The sequence below is a fragment of the Protomyctophum parallelum genome (assembly GCF_964188405.1).
Source record: "Protomyctophum parallelum genome assembly, chromosome: 12".
In the NCBI taxonomy this organism is placed as follows: domain Eukaryota; kingdom Metazoa; phylum Chordata; class Actinopteri; order Myctophiformes; family Myctophidae; genus Protomyctophum; species Protomyctophum parallelum.
In genome coordinates, this window is record NC_139712.1 from 6,434,338 (window position 1) to 6,451,160 (window position 16,823).

A 16,823-nucleotide genomic window follows, 5' to 3' on the forward strand; every position below is an offset into this window, starting at 1 on the left:
TGTTAAGCTAACATCAGTCCACATTTCAAGCTTTCATTGTCAGAAGTGCTTCTGTTTCATAATGTCATGCTCTGAGTGGCATGACTAATTTACTTCCAAATCAGAGCCCAGGTGAGAAGTATCATGTTTTTTAAATTGTTTCAGAATTTCATGATTCAAATGAAATATTTGCTCTAACATCTTTATTAATTTTGGTGTTAAAGTAACAATAATTATATTACTTCACACTAGAAATAGGTCGGGAGTGGCTTATTGTCAGTAATAGCCGGTGACACGCAGGAGGCTATCCCCGTCACAATGCGCTAGACACCTGGGAGATGGATTCTGAGGTGGAGTGCCACACCTACCATCAGCTACCAGTACTTCCCGCACGACTTGCTGCACCAAGCCGTGCTACTCATACGCTGAGTTGGCGGTGCCCGGGATCGAACCCATGACCTTTAAGGCAAGAGCTCTGCCGACTGAGCTACCCGACACAAAACTTATTCACATTACTTTCTTTGTATTTTGCTAAAATCTTTCAGAACAGTAATAACCTGTAGTTAGTAACGGTTTAGTCTTGGTAGTTAGTAGGTCATTTTGTACATGGAACATGGAAGAAGAATGGATTTACATTTTAGGAATCCAGTTTTGACCATCATGTTATGTTTCTGCTCCTAGACATCCTGCACATGGTTGTGTGTAAAGAGGAGGTTTCTCCTGAACAGGAGAGGAGCCCCAGTCTGCTCCAGGAGGAACCAGAGCCTCCACACATTAAAGAGGAACAGGAAGAGCTTAAAGAGGAACAGGAGGAGCTACTTCAAAGACCAGAGGAACCTGTTGGGTCAACGTTGACCTTACTAGCAGTGAAAGGTGAAGAAGAAATTGATGATGATGAAGAAGAACACATATCTTCCCACTGCTCTGAGATTGAAGTTGAACTTGAATCTGACACTGAAGTCACTGAAGACAGTGATGATTGGGAGGAGACCAGTGAAGACGATGATGACGAACGGAGTGACAAGAGTTTCAGTGACTCAGGTTCCCTGAAGAAGCACCAGCGTGTCCACACTGGAGAAAAACCTTTTAACTGTGAACATTGTGACAAGAGTTTCGGTCAGTCAGGTAACCTGAAGGATCACCTCCGTGTCCATACTGGAGAAAAACCTTTCCAATGTAAACATTGTGACAAGAGTTTCAGTTTGTCAGGTAACTTAAAGAAACACCAGCATGTCCACACTGGAGAAAAACTTTTCCAATGTAAACATTGTAACAAGTGTTTCATTAAATCATCTCACCTGACGGATCACATCCGTGTCCACACTGGAGAAAAACCTTTTAACTGTGAACATTGTGACAAGAGTTTCAGTCAGTCAAGTAACCTGATGGATCACCTCCGTGTCCATACTGGAGAAAAACCTTTCCAATGTAAACATTGTGACAAGGGTTTCAGGAATTCAACTGGCCTAAAGTCACACCAGCATGTCCACACTGGAGAAAAACTTTTCCAATGTAAACATTGTGACAAGAGTTTCATTAAATCATCTCACCTGACGGATCACATCCGTGTCCACACTGGAGAAAAACCTTTCCAGTGTAAACATTGTGACAAGAGTTTCAGTGTGTCAGGTAGCCTAAAGAAACACCTTCGTGTCCACACTGGAGAAAAGCCTTTCCAATGTAAACATTGTGACAAGAGTTTCAGTCAGTCAGGTTACCTGAACAGACACCAGTATGTTCACACTGGAGAAAAACTTTTCCAATGTAAACATTGTGACAAGGGTTTCAGGAATTCAACTGGCCTAAAGTCACACCAGCATGTCCACACTGGAGAAAAACTTTTCCAATGTAAACATTGTGACAAGAGTTTCATTAAATCATCTCACCTGACGGATCACATCCGTGTCCACACTGGAGAAAAACCTTTCCAGTGTAAACATTGTGACAAGAGTTTCAGTGTGTCAGGTAACTTAAAGCAACACCAGCATGTCCATACTGGAGAAAGACCTTTCCAATGTAAACATTGTGACAAGAGTTTCCTTAAATCATCTCACCTGACGGATCACATCCGTGTCCACACTGGAGAAAGACCTTTCCAGTGTAAACATTGTGACAAGAGTTTCAGTGTGTCAGATAGCCTAAAGAAACACCTTCGTGTCCACACTGGAGAAAAGCCTTTCCAATGTAAACATTGTGACAAGAGTTTCAGTCAGTCAGGTTGCCTGAACAGACACCAGTATGTTCACACTGGAGAAAAACTTTTCCAATGTAAACATTGTGACAAGAATTTCAAGTGCTCAAGTGATCTGGAGAGACACCTTCGTGTCCACACTGAAGAAAAACCTTTCCAATGTTAACATTGTGACAAGAATTTCAAGTGCTCAAGTTATCTGAAGAGCCACCTTCGTGTCCACAGTGGAGAAAACCCTTTCCAATTGCCCATGCAATCTGTATAGGGAACTCAATTCAGCAAAGAGAAGAGACAAATCAATTGAGGCAAAGAAGCGTTTTGAAGATTGAGTAATTATATTGAGGTACCATCAAGGAGAGCACACAACTTACATTCATGTATACACCACAATGACATGTATTGGAAAACCCACGGCTGTGTGTCACACCATACATTAGCACAGGGAGCCTAGATATACTGCAGATTAGTCTCCACCCTCCCCTACCCAACCAAGGGAAACGTCTTAGGAAAAACACTGATCTAACAGGTGGAGAAGTCAAACGCAGGTCTAAGACAATAAAGCAATAAAACTTCTATAATAATAGACAGTAAACAACAGCTGAGTTATAAACAGAGTAGAGCTATAGCCTTCAGGCGGACAGCAACAGCTGAGTTATAAACATAGCTGGCCTGAGGTGTTTTCTGTTTAAACACCCCAAAATTCCTTGACAATACCCCCCTTTTTAAACTTTAAAACACTCACTCATATCGTACGGGTAGGCGAAAAACCCCTTATCATAACATTACCTCATAACGTTCTGGGAAAATTCCTACACCGGCCTATCTCATAAGAGAAAACGACCACCACATGGCGTACGACATGATAAAACCATAAAATCAACAACATAGTATACACAATAAAACACATCAGAATACACAGGTATTCAGGCACAAACATCCCACGAAACCCCAAAGAAAAAACCACACATAGAATCAAACAATATCATCTTCCCAGAAGGGAGGAACCCACCCTCGCACCACTGGGACTTCCAACTGGAGCATTACTACAGAAGCGGGACCCACAATCCTTGACATTACTGCTTTAATACAGGCAGAGATAACACAAATCACAAGCAGGAATACAAACACCGTCATGACAATTAAAACTAGTATACGCGTCCACGTATTTCCCACACCACCAAACCATCCTTCGAAAAATCCCCAAACCACCCCACCATGGATTTTGTGTAATTCCTGTACACCTGCCAGAGTATCATTGTGCAATCTAGCAATAGCTTTTGACGGATCTGACACATAACTGCAACATTCCGTTCCAATAACCCGACAAGCTCCTCCTTTGCTGGCTAAAATTACGTCCAAAACCATGCGATTCTGCAAGGTTACAGTTTTTATTTCATTTACTTCAGTCGCCAAAGCTGACACGGCGTCATCAGATGCATTCATGTGCTTCTCCAAGACAGTTGATAGAGCTGTAAGCTCCGCTTGCGTATTGTACACTCCATAGCTGGGTATCACTACCCCCAGGACCCTTTGCCACCAGGAAAGTGACCTCTTCTTACGAGTAATAGTTTTTCTCATGTGTTATATATATTTATATATATATATATATATATATAAATATTGGATTTCTGTTATATTTACTCTTCTAATCATTGGAATAACATGAGCCAAATAACACAATCCTTGACTATTAGCCGGAAGACGTGTGTAAGCTTTTGCCCCACACACAGCATAAATCTTTTCTGGTAAGTTGGAAGGATTGCTGAGATCTATTACCATTGTAGTATCACTGTCACAAGAACTTTCACCTATAGGCACACTATTACCGCTGCTAGGCTGTATTGTAGTGAAGCAATATTTCACATCTTTGGCCTGCAAAATGGGCATAGTCTTACATGCAGATGAAGACCGGAAACTGACATTATTCTCTACACGTTGATATGTGTGGGCAAATAGATTAGGAGTATTGGGCATCTTTCCTCCTTTGGGCAACTTCTCTGCAGGGTTAAATTTCCATAGAACAGTGTTCACATCTACATTTTGCCAATTATAAAACAACAATTCCTCTCGTGTAAGCGGAATGGACATCCACAAAGGCGCAGCCACACTTGTCGGCAAATGTTGGCAGATCCAGCAATCGCTATAATTCATCTCGACTGCGAAACTCAGTGTCATTGACATTGCCAAGTTGGGGTGATGAATGTCACGCTGCTCCCTCGGAGTGACAGAGCCATCCTCCCTTTCATGGAACTGCAGCACCCACATCATCACTAATACTGGTATCAGCAGCAGTGCTAACTGCACCGCTCCCCACGACCACATCATCTTGTGGTGTTGGAGCCTTCTTGCAATGCGAAGCGTGAATCCACGTCACTCTCTCCTTCACTTTTACTGCTGTGGGTGTAGTCAACAGCACTTCAAATGGCCCTCTCCACCTTGGAGAATTCCAATGCCGCCTCCTGAAGTCTTTCACGAATATCCAATCGCCAGGCCAGAACGGATGCGTTCTCTCACCTTTCGCTAAGGGCGTCGGAAGCGCCGCTTTCACCTGCATAGAAAGAGAATTCACAATGAGATTCAATTGCTTACAATAGGCTACTATAGCCTCGTCAACAGCCACAATATCTGTAGGGCCACCAGTATACAGATTCTGCCCTATAGACATAACTCTACCTGTCAACACTTCATGCGGTGAAAGCTTTATGGTGGAGTGCTGTCTACCTCTCATATACATCAATGCCAAGGGAAGGCAAGATACCCAGTCCAATTCTGTCTCTTCCATCATTTTCTCAAGTTTATTTTTAAGAACGGCGTTAGCCCTTTCAACAGCACCTGCACTCTGCGGATGCCATGCACAATGCTGCCTTAAATCAATTCCAGTTTTCTCTGCCATATATGATATTGTTTTGTTAACAAAGTGGCTTCCGTTATCCGAAGACAACTTTAAAGGAATCCCATGCCGTGAGATAACATCTTGTAATAGATGTTTAGCTGTGGTCTTTGCATCCGCATGTCTGCATGGGAATGCCTCAATCCACTTGGAAAAAAGATCAACTACCACAAGGCAGTACTTATATCCTCTAGCAGGAGTTAGCTCAATATAATCCATCATGACATGTTCAAATGGACAGCTAGGTGTTGGAAAAGCAGATTGTATTGTTTTTTGTGACTTACCCACGTTATGTTGAGCGCACACCAGGCATCTCCTGCAGTAGTTCTCTGCAGTGGTGGTGAATCCGATGCTGTCCCAGGTCTGAGCTAAAAGATTAATCATACCTTGTTTTGAGACATGATCCAGTCCATGTGCCATTTTCGCCATGTAGGAGAACAGCCGTTTAGGCAAGTAAGGTCTTTGATGCGGCCCCCTCCAGATTCCATCTGGGCCACACCCACCATGTTTCCTCCAAGCTGATTTCTCTCCGGACAGAGCCAAAGATTGAATCTCCGTCAAAGACATCCGTGGGTCAAAAGACACATCCGGCTGTGACACTGCCGCTTTCCCAGCGGAGTCAAGAAACATCTGCAGTGCGCCTGTCTTAGACTCAGCTGCCTTTTTCGCCATAGAGTCTGCAAACCAATTTCCTTCCGACACTGCATCTACAACTTTACCATGAGCCGGACACCTACAGACAGACACCTGAGACGGAAGCAGAACGGCTTCTAAGAGGTTGTTAACAAGGAGATGATGTTGAATTTTCCCCCCCTGGGAAGTGAGAAATCCTCTATTTCTCCACAAAGTCCCATAATCATGAACCACACCAAAAGCATACCGGGAGTCTGTATAGATATTTACTGACTTCCCTTTTGCTAAAACACAGGCTCTTGTGAGCGCAAATAGCTCTGCTGCTTGCGCTGACAGATGCGATGGTAGCCTTGCGGATTCAACCAAATCATAATCACTGACCACCGCGTAACCAACTGCTCCTATCCCGTTCACCCTCTTGGCTGAGCCATCCACATAATAAATCAGCTCTGGGTTCAGGAGAGGCGTGGTAGACAAGTCAGGTCTGGGGGTCACTGCCTCAGATATCACTGCTAGACAATCATGGGGCTCCCCGTCCTCCTCCGTAGGGAGAAAAGTAGCAGGATTCAACACATTACACCTTTTCAGAATAACATTTGGTAGACTCAAAATGTTATAGTAATGCAAAGTGGAAGCTGGAGTTAGATGAGCAGTTTTAGCTTGCAACAGAATAGCAGCTACTGCATGTGGTACCAAGACAGTCAGTTGTCTATACGCCACCAAAGATGAAGAAGCCTGCACAGCCACCGCTGTTGCAGCCACCGCCCTGGCACACAAAGGTAGACCTCTCACCACCGCTGACAGCTGCTTTGAATAATATGCAACTGGTTTCAATCTGTCACCGTGTCGCTGTAACAATACAGCACTATAGAATCCGTCTTTCACATCAACTGCTAAAGTGAATTCTTTCGTCAAATCAGGAATACCCAATGCAGGGGCTGAGGCTAGAGCCTCCTTTAATTTCCTAAAGGATTCCATACCCTCAGGGGTCCAAGTCAAAAAGTCATTTGCAGCCAGTCCAGTCCCATGCACCATGTCAGACAATGGCTGAGCTAATCTTGCATACTCACAGATCCATTGTCTACAAAATCCAGTACATCCCAAAAAACCAAGGAGCTGCCTCTTAGTCACAGGCTTAGGTATCGACAATACTGCTTGTATTCTATCATTACTTATAGCCCGGCTATTTTTTGAAATTGTATGACCCAAATATCGCACCTCTTCCTGCACGAGCTGGGCTTTATCCAATGATGCTTTATGACCTTGCGATGCAAGATATTTCAACAAGGCATTTGTATCTAAAATGCAGACCTCCTCAGATGGAGAGCAAATTAGGATATCATCCACAAAGGAAATTAATATACTGCTGCCAGGGAATACAAACCCTGCTAAACTCTCCTGCAATGCTGCCGTGAACACTGACGGGCTCTCTGTGAAACCCTGTGGAAGACGAGTCCATTTATACTTTTTCCCTTTAAAAGTAAATGTGAACCAAAATTGAGATGCTGGTTCAACAGGCACGCTAAAAAATGCGTTACTCAAATCCACTACACTAAACCAGCATGAATCACTGGGAATAACATTCAAAATAGTTACTGGATTTGGTACTACAGATGCACGGGCAAACACAGCTTCATTTATTGAACGCAAATCATGTACAGGCCTCCATGTACGGCCATCGGCCTTTTTTACCGGTAAGAGAGGACTATTTACTGGAGAAGTTGGGGCTGGAACTATAATTTGATCCGTTAGGAGTTGCTCAATAATGGGTGTCATTCCGATTTCAGCATCAGGTCGAAGCGGATATTGTTTCTTATTGGGCCTGTAATCTGACTTAGGAATAACCACTAATGGGGTGGCATCTTTTATTAGACCCACATCATATTTATGAGTGGCCCATAATTCCTTTGGAACCCCTATCAGAGCGGGGTGCTCTTTATCCCCACACACGAAAGTGTGTGTGACAGCGGAAGCAAATGGGTCTGATTCTAATCACACCATCTTATGGACAGTCAACAAGCAATGAAATGGATGGATGGCTCTCTCCCCCACACCCTCTGGCTCCTGTAATAACATGTCAATCTCCTGCTGGGAGAATGTAGGTGATTTTGCCAACACAATGTGAGGGACACCTGCCCGGCCATACATTTCGTTCTGCTTTTCAGTCAACTCCACCAATAAAACAATAAACTCCCCTGTGACCAAGACACTTTTACCACATAATTGCTCATTTTCATGCTGTTCATTCCATACATTCTCAAACTGCTCACTCATGACATCCTGTGACTCATGGGCTACACACTCGTAAGTGAGTAGACCATGTTTCACAAGGTTCGCAGTACCGTGGCTTTTTACAAAATCATGTAATTTCTGAGTAACTGGAGATACATCAACTTTCCAACAGTATGAATAAACTGGCGTTGTCGGAGAATGTGATACCATACTGGTCGACAAATTATCAATCAAATCCGATTTTTTCAAAACCAATCCCTTTTCAGTACAGACAATGGTTAAACCTAGTGCACACAACAGGTCTCTGCCTGCTAAATTCACAGGACACTCTGGGACAATGACAAATGAATGCTGCAAATCTGAAATCCCAAAATCTTCACATGTCACGGGACAAGGCTGAGTCATCTTACATGTGAGTGGTGTACCAGTTACACCCACACAAGTCTTTTCCCTTTCCGACAATCGAAAACCATCAGACATTGTCCTTAGTGATGAATCCGTGGCTCCTGTGTCTGCCAACATATCATACACAACACCATGGACAGTTATCTTGAATAATGGCAGATCAGTAGACTTGTACTTCAAATAGCGAGGTGAAAGGTAAAAAATATCACCTTTGTCAGGGCCGCTTGTGCCAACTTGCACATGCTCACTCGGGCCCTGTACGTCATTGTCAATTGGAAGGCCTAGTCAATCCTGCTGTGGCTGCGTCACAGACACATGTGAAGCTGGAGGCCGCGTTCTCGTTTGTTCATATTCTTCCTCGTAGACCTCCATAGTACAGTCCTTTGCCTGGTGGCCTGGTTTATGACAAGTCCAGCACAAGCCATCATTGTACCTATAACCACCACCTCTGCCTCTCCCTCTCCCTCTGCTGCGCCCGCGACCAGTAGATCTCGCCCTGTTGGCTGACCTACCCCTGGTTTCTGGAGCATAATAGTCCAACTGTGCCATTTGAAGCCTCTCAGAAGTGGCTTTAGATTTTTTTACCTGCAGGCTCTTCTCCTCCTGGATCACTGCATCAGCATGGACACAGTACTTTTTCACCTCATCCAATCTGGCGCTCTGCCAGGCAACACAATGTCTCACAAAAATCGTCTTTACTTCAGGCAGCAATCCATCCACCAGGGTCTGCACAAACTGTCTCTCCCAAGGAGAATCAGCTGAGGTGTCAGTGGGCTGTTCATTGCCACTGTGTGAATTGAAAATAGGCAACTTCCTAGCAAAATAACAATCAAATGCTTCCCCTGCTTTCTGTGCACATGAGTTAACCATTGTCATGTTTATAACTGGTTTAAACTTAGTCTCAAACGCAGTTATCAGAGCGGCTAGCTGTACCTGATATGCAGATACTGCGTCGACTGACCATTCTGCAGTTGACACCCAATCGGCTGGCTTAACCTCAGCCCACAGCAACCCCATTTTAGTAATGCAAACATGTTCTAGCTCTCCTGCTGTAGGGCTGCATTACAACACCATTTTCCTTAAAGCATTTGCAAATGTTTTCCCATTGTTTTTTGGGTCTGGCAATGAGCCAATTATTGCCTGTAATTCAGTCACCTTCCATGGCCTATAAACTCTCTGAATGCCTCCAGCACCATTCGGACACTCAATCATGGGTGCAGACAAGCTGCTGTCTGCAGTGGGCTGGTATGAGAGGCCAGATCTAGTCATACTGGAAGACGGGCTAGGCCCACTAGGGGAATAGAATTTTCTGGAATAAAAAGGAGCACCCCCACGTGGAGTGCCAATTGGAGATATATATTTATCCTCCTGGTTTGCAACAAGCTCAGACATTATCTCTCCATACTGAGGAGGCGACCCCAGCCGTCCCCCCCCTGAGGCTTGGGGCAGCAGCTGAGGGGATTGTATACTCCCAGCTGGTGCTTGTCCCAGTGACCCCCCCACAGGGATGTCACCTACGCCTGGGGGCACAGCAAGGGGTACCGGTGCAAGTTGATTTGCTGGCATGGGAACAAGCACACCCTGCTGTGGCCCCGGGGGACAATCTAACAGGTCATCCACAGTATGGACGGAAACCATAGTAACTTTTGGACGAGATTTAATAATCCCAGTCGTATGATTAACCTTTCGACCAATAATATCCCAGACTCCGACACACTCTCGCATATACGCATAATCCCAATTGGATGGCCCCGATGAGTGGGGTGGAGTAATCAGTTCTCTCAACAACAAATTATGAGCTTTATCAAACGACCCATTCTGTGGAAATGTTGGATCGAAATCCGTCACATAATCACAGAATGGGGTTGTATAGTGATCCGTCCCCGTTAATTCATCGACAAGGGCCTTAGGCCACACATTTTGAAAGCTGATGAATGCCTCATCAGCGCTCAAAGCAACAAAAGCTTTCACATTTGTAGTCATTTTCTCAACACGCTTCCTTGAAATAGCCTCATTCTCCCACTGCTTAAGAATAGTCAACTGCTTGGCCCATTTGGCATTTAATTCAGCAGACGCAGATATTTTCCCTTTTTCAATTTTTGTTTCATATTTCTGTGCCATGTTCTTTCTCAGAGAACGGAGTAATGCGTTACTGAAACTCCCATTTTGAGGAAATCCTAACTCCTTGTGCCACTTTGGCAGAAATTCAACCGATTTAACCCCAAACTTCTCACACATAATCTTAGCAGGGCCAGCTGTCGGGGCCCCTTTTCTTGAGTTAGCAGAACCCATTCTCACACAACAAACAAATAAAAGGAGAAAGAAAAATAAAATAACCTAATCCAGACACTCAAACCGATCATATGAAGTATTTCCGTAGTCACTTTTTCATAAAGAATACTTTGACCCCACACATAAAATAATTTATAATGTAGTAAATAGATTAAACTATTTGAGGCTCACTCTTTCGTCAATATTACTCTGACCCCACATATGACACAGAACCAATATCTATAATAGGATATTTTATAATTTCGTCACACCAAATATATGCCAAGGTAAAAATGAAATTATACCACTCTCTCACACTCACTTTTCCTTTCTTCTCTGTTCTATTTTTTTTCTCTCACACGTCTGCCCTTCATACATACACACACACAGGCAGACCACACAATGTCAACACTCAGGACTCAATCCGCTTGTCACAGACAAAACATTCACTCACGTACGTTTCTCTATGCTCTTTTAGCAAAGGATCCATAAGGCAGAGATCAACTCCCCTTTTATTTCAGTAGCTACGAAGGCAAGATTCTCATCCCCCTTTGTCAGACCATCCAAGGTCTGGAAAAACCATTTAAACAGTCTTCCAACCTATTTTGACCAGCAGCAGGAAATAAATACCCCTCTGTCACTTATAAGGAGCAATACACATGTATTCTCCCCTTCGTTTTGTGGACGGCCTACAACAACACAATACAACACAAACAAAGTATCACCAAACCTTCAAAACACTAATGAACCCAAAAAATTGTCTCCCACAAATTCCCGAAAACAGACTGCAAAGAGAAGAGACAAATCAATTGAGGCAAAGAAGCGTTTTGAAGATTGAGTAATTATATTGAGGTACCATCAAGGAGAGCACACAACTTACATTCATGTATACACCACAATGACATGTATTGGAAAACCCACGGCTGTGTGTCACACCATACATTAGCACAGGGAGCCTAGATATACTGCAGATTAGTCTCCACCCTCCCCTACCCAACCAAGGGAAACGTCTTAGGAAAAACACTGATCTAACAGGTGGAGAAGTCAAACGCAGGTCTAAGACAATAAAGCAATAAAACTTCTATAATAATAGACAGTAAACAACAGCTGAGTTATAAACAGAGTAGAGCTATAGCCTTCAGGCGGACAGCAACAGCTGAGTTATAAACATAGCTGGCCTGAGGTGTTTTCTGTTTAAACACCCCAAAATTCCTTGACACAATGTAAACATTGTGACAAGAGTTTCAGTCAGTCAGGTAACCTGAAGGATCACCTCCGTGTCCATACTGGAGAAAAACCTTTCCAATGTAAACATTGTGACAAGATTTTCAGAAATTCAAGGGGCCTAGAGACACACCAGTATGTCCACACTGGAGAAAAACTTTTCCAATGTAAACATTGTGACAAGATTTTTACTGCATTATCTTCCCTGAAAACACACCAGCGTATCCACACTGGAGAAAAACCTTTGCAATGTAAACATTGTGACAAGAGTTTCAGACAGTCCATAACCTAAAGCAACACCTTCGTGTCCATACTGGAGAAAAATCTTTCCACTGTAAACATTGTGACAAGGGTTTCAGCAATTCCAGTGTTCTGAAGAGACACCTTCGTGTCCACACTGGAGAAAAGCCCTTCCAATTTAAACATTGTGACAAGAGTTTAAATTTTTCAAGTAACCTAAAGCAACACCTTCATATCCACACTGGAGAAAACCTTTCCAATATAAACATTGTGACAAGAGTTTAATTAATTCAAGTGATCTGAAGAACCACCTTCGTGTCCACAATTCTCACAGGACAATAAAAAATATGTTCACTCTAAACGGTGTGACCTCAGTTTAAATAACTCAGGTCACTTGCTAAGACACCATTGCATTCACACCATGGGGTAAATAAAAATTAAATTCCCACTATGTGCCATGCTTGGAGATTGTCGTAAATACATCTCATCTTTTCTGAAGTACACCCGCACCCGGTCAAGTAATTTCCCCAAATTCAAGGTACCAAAAGTTAGCTCTGAACTTGCTTTTGGCTTCTGTGGCCCTAATGCATTGAATGACCTGCAAATTACCAATTACACATTGGTACCCTTAAGTCGTTTTAAAACCTTGGTGAGCATACAGATCCCCACAATATGTAACTGTTTTTAGATCGTTTTGAAATTTGTCTTAGCTTTTTATTTGTAAACCTATGTAATGTATATCTTTTGTTTTTCTTTTCCTGATCTTCTGATGTATTGTGATGTTTTTTCTATAAGATATTGTATTACTCGACGACACTGAAAATGAGTTTTGATTACTCAGTGTAATTTTGAGAATAATCAAAACTTGAATGAATGAAAAATGAGCTCACTGGGAGGATCAAATTAAACAGCTGTATGTTCGTAGAGAGGTCGATAGACAAGGACAATATTATGGATTATTATGCTGCTCCTATATTTCAAAACAAATATGGGTAAATTCTCCTTCTACAGCACGGCCACCCAGACATGGAATGCCCTGACCCCTTCCCTCAAAAAATGCAGATCACTTACATATTTTAAAACAGGCCTGAAAGTCCACCTTTCAGCAGGCCCAGTGGAGAGGAAATGATCACTTCTCCTTTAAACAGGTGACCACGCCCCCTCCTAACTTTCTACCACTCTGTACATTTAGTGTTTTATTATTTCCTTACGCTTAAAGTGATTGGCCGGACATTTGTGATGATTTGATTGGCTGAGCATGGAATTTGAAGTATGATGTGATAAGAGCGCCCCTCACTTCACACAAGTGTGATTTTTGTTGGAATCAGTGTTTGACTGAACTCTGATGCTGTTTTACATTCATGTCTAATAAACTATTCAATCAATCCTGTCAATAGAGGCCTCCATTCTCCTGATCTTTTGTTTTTCTCCTCATGTTAAACCCTTAAAGGACAACTTTGGTTTTTCAACTAAGGTTCATGTTTAGGTTATTAGAGAAAGTAAAAGATGAGTGTTATATATTTTTTCATTTGCTGCTTTCTTTCATTTTAACACTTTTAGCGTTTTTTGGCAGGGGGCGGGGGCATTCGAACAAGTTGGTGAATGTATTTGTTTTACCAAATTGTACAGCGATTTCTTAATTATTGTTTTCTATAGTCCTACTAGACCGCAGGAAATTACATCTGGCCACAAAAGATCACGGGGCACGTTTTAAAAGTCCCGTCCATATAAATCTAAAAGAAAAAACTAATATTTAATTAATACATGCAAATACTGTGCTGGGATTTGTGATTAAGCAAACTGGATTATTGTGGGGAAAAAACAAAGAAAACTATATATTTTTGTAACCGTTTCTTTGGCAATGTAAACGTTTGTTTTTTCATGCCAATAAAGCTCATTTGAATTTAATTGAATAGTCTTTTTAATATGAAATCACATTTTAACGGGATCTATTTAATGTGAAGAGGGAAGTGACAAACTGACATTTTGGAAAACAGTGCATTTTATTCCAAATACTTCACAGATTCACAGTTATTGAAATGTTAGCCCATGTCCGAATATACCTAACCCAACTCCTGTCACATCTACAACACTTTGTTTGAAGTCAAAGCCCAAGACGTTTCTGTTTACTGCTGCTTTTTACTGAGGTTTATGGGTCTGTATTCAGTTTGCTTTTTATTCTGGGTGCCTGCCATGCAATGGCAGAAACACAGGTTGAAATCTGCAACACATACTTAATATTGACTATGAGGTACTGGACTGCCTCCCAGTACTGTTCAATTGTCCTGTCACCCCTCCCGTACTGCCTCCGCAGCCGCTGCAGCCTCTCCTGCCTCCTCCACTTTCTTCTTTGGGTGGGCGGGCGGACACCACGGTCAGCCATCCCAATCACCGTCTCCACCAGGCGTTGCTCGTCTTTAAGACGCCTGATGAAGACCCATATGGATGGGTGGCGTCGATCCATAGTGGCATTCCATCTGTGATGGAAACCTGAAACAATCATAGATGTGTAAATAGCATTTACATACATACATTTCTCAATGACATTTATCTATTTGAACCAATTCTGCGTGAGAAGATGCACAGATGTAACTTGACTGATCTGCAAGCAATAGCGTGCGGTCTTGTGAGATCAGAATGGTCTCATAAGGCTATACCACACACACCTGTCTCCTTACAAATTGTAACGTTTTACAATATATGTTTTTCAACTATGTTAACTAACTATTAAATTAAAGAAATATAAGTTGTTACCTTCAATGCGGTTGTTCATTCGGTTGTCTGACCGACGGCGATAAACATTCCAGACGGCTGGGGGGAAGATGGCATTCTCCCCCACATACGTCCACTTCGTCCAAATCGTCCACTTCTGGGTGCACACGCCTCAGCCGCCTGGTTTGTCGGGACGTGGCCAGGAGCCTAAAGTTCTGACGAACAATTGCAAGTGGCAGGAATCCAATGGCCATGGCCTTCCTGATCCACTTCTTTAGTTGCTGGTTGCGCCTGTATGGACCTGCAAAAGTTGTGTGAAGAAATATAAATTAACTCCCTGAAAATTGACTGAGATCAAAGTACTAAATTGCATTTATAGAAAAAAAATTAACATGCATTCAAAACATCAACAGGGTCTTAGAATCTATGAACCAAATGACTCATTGCTGTGTGCGCTGCCACTATACCTGACAGGCCAAGCTCCTGGATCCTGCGCCACAGGCTCTGACAGAAGTGAAAGTAACAGCCATTTGGGCGGACTCCTGGGAGCTCAGCCCTAATGGCATTCATGGCTGCAATTTCAAAGTCTGTGCAGACTCTTTCTGGCATCCATCTGGTAGATTCATGACAGGAGGGATGAAAGATAGATAGAAACACAGACAGACAGAAAAATGGGTTAGGCTACTCTTATTTCTCACAAAAATATAAAGCAATGATACATGCAGTGAATGCAAACACACACACACACACACACACGGACACGCAGGCAGACAGACAGACAGACACACAGACAGACACAGACATAACTGGAGGTTACGCAGTAACCGTGGTTATATTAGGGATATGAGTGAAGCGATTCACTATGGGAGCGCTCCCTCTGAGCGCGAGACACAGAATAATTATTAATAAACTCACATTCTACTAGTCGAATGGGCCTTTGCGACATGCCGTATTCCGTCTCCTCCCCGGGTATAACCGGCGAAATACGCGCATGCGCACTAATTCGGTGAACATTTTCCTTCTGCCGTAACAAGCTAGAAGGGTATCTTGGTGAATCGCTTCACTCATATCCCTAATATAACCATGGTTACTGCGTAACCTCCAGTTATATAGCGGAATATTCGCTTCAGCGACTCACTATGGGAGACTTCATAAACTCCCTTCACCATATCACTGACGTGACACACCCATCCGACAGGTATCCCACCGTGGCCACCTGCGTCCCTGACACAGTGACCACACCCAGGATTCGGGAAGACAGGCAGATGAAGACCAGCCGGGTCACCGACCCGCTGGCCTCGTCCCTATCTAGTGAGGCGCAGAACAGCCCAAAGGCCGTCTAGAGCACCCCAGGGCTAACTGGGCTGATGGTCTTGGACCACCTTATGGCTCCAGGGCCTAAACCTATGCCCCAGGCTCCAGGCTAACCTAAGTTGCCTGAACCACCGAGAGACCGGACGTGCCCTGTTCGCGCCCTTCATGAAGCGACGTACCAGGGGGTATTCACCCAAGGTCTTCCCCTCAATACCTATGTGACAGGACGAAATGGCTGCCAGATTGACCTTCACCGTGGAGAAGGATTTTCCGTCGTCCAATAATTCCTGATGAAGGTCAGAACTTCCTTCACCGAGGCCAGGTACGGGACTACTTGCCCAGGCCTCTTCAAACACCATCGTTCGAAGACCCGCCAGGCTACATCGTACTGTTTTCTGGTCGACTGGGCCCTAGCCCCTTGAATAGTCGCTATGACGTTAGGAGGTAGGCCCCCCTCTTGCAGATTCAACCTCTCACGGGCCAGGCCCACAGGTCCAGCGCGTGTGGTTGGGGATGGAATATTTCGCGTCTCACTTGAGTGAGCAGGTCCGCCCGCAGCGGGAGCTGCCAAGGGAGGTCGTACAGGAGCGGAGTTATCTCCGACCTCCATGACCCCCAGGACGGAGCGATCAGGATCAAGGTCAGGCCCTGAGTTCTCACCCTGTTCAGCGTGGGAAGGATCAGGGACAGCGGGGGGAATGCATACAGCAGAGTCCGAGGCCACCCATGAGC

At 43.7% G+C, this 16,823-nt stretch overlaps 1 protein-coding gene across 1 annotated transcript in view; it reads right to left on the bottom strand.

Moving 5' to 3' along the window:
* LOC310867480 (extracellular calcium-sensing receptor-like) overlaps positions 1–16,450 on the bottom strand; it is a gene marked incomplete at both ends in the record, with an annotated part of 73,757 nt that extends 57,307 nt beyond the window's left edge. The window contains 5 exons of the mRNA XM_083777595.1: positions 8,916–8,990; positions 14,909–15,078; positions 15,245–15,390; positions 15,965–16,085; positions 16,306–16,450. Coding sequence (XP_083633721.1) covers positions 8,916–8,990; positions 14,909–15,078; positions 15,245–15,390; positions 15,965–16,085; positions 16,306–16,450 — 657 coding nt within the window. The remainder of the gene's footprint in view (positions 1–8,915; positions 8,991–14,908; positions 15,079–15,244; positions 15,391–15,964; positions 16,086–16,305) is intronic.
* Positions 16,451–16,823: the final 373 nt, after the last annotated feature.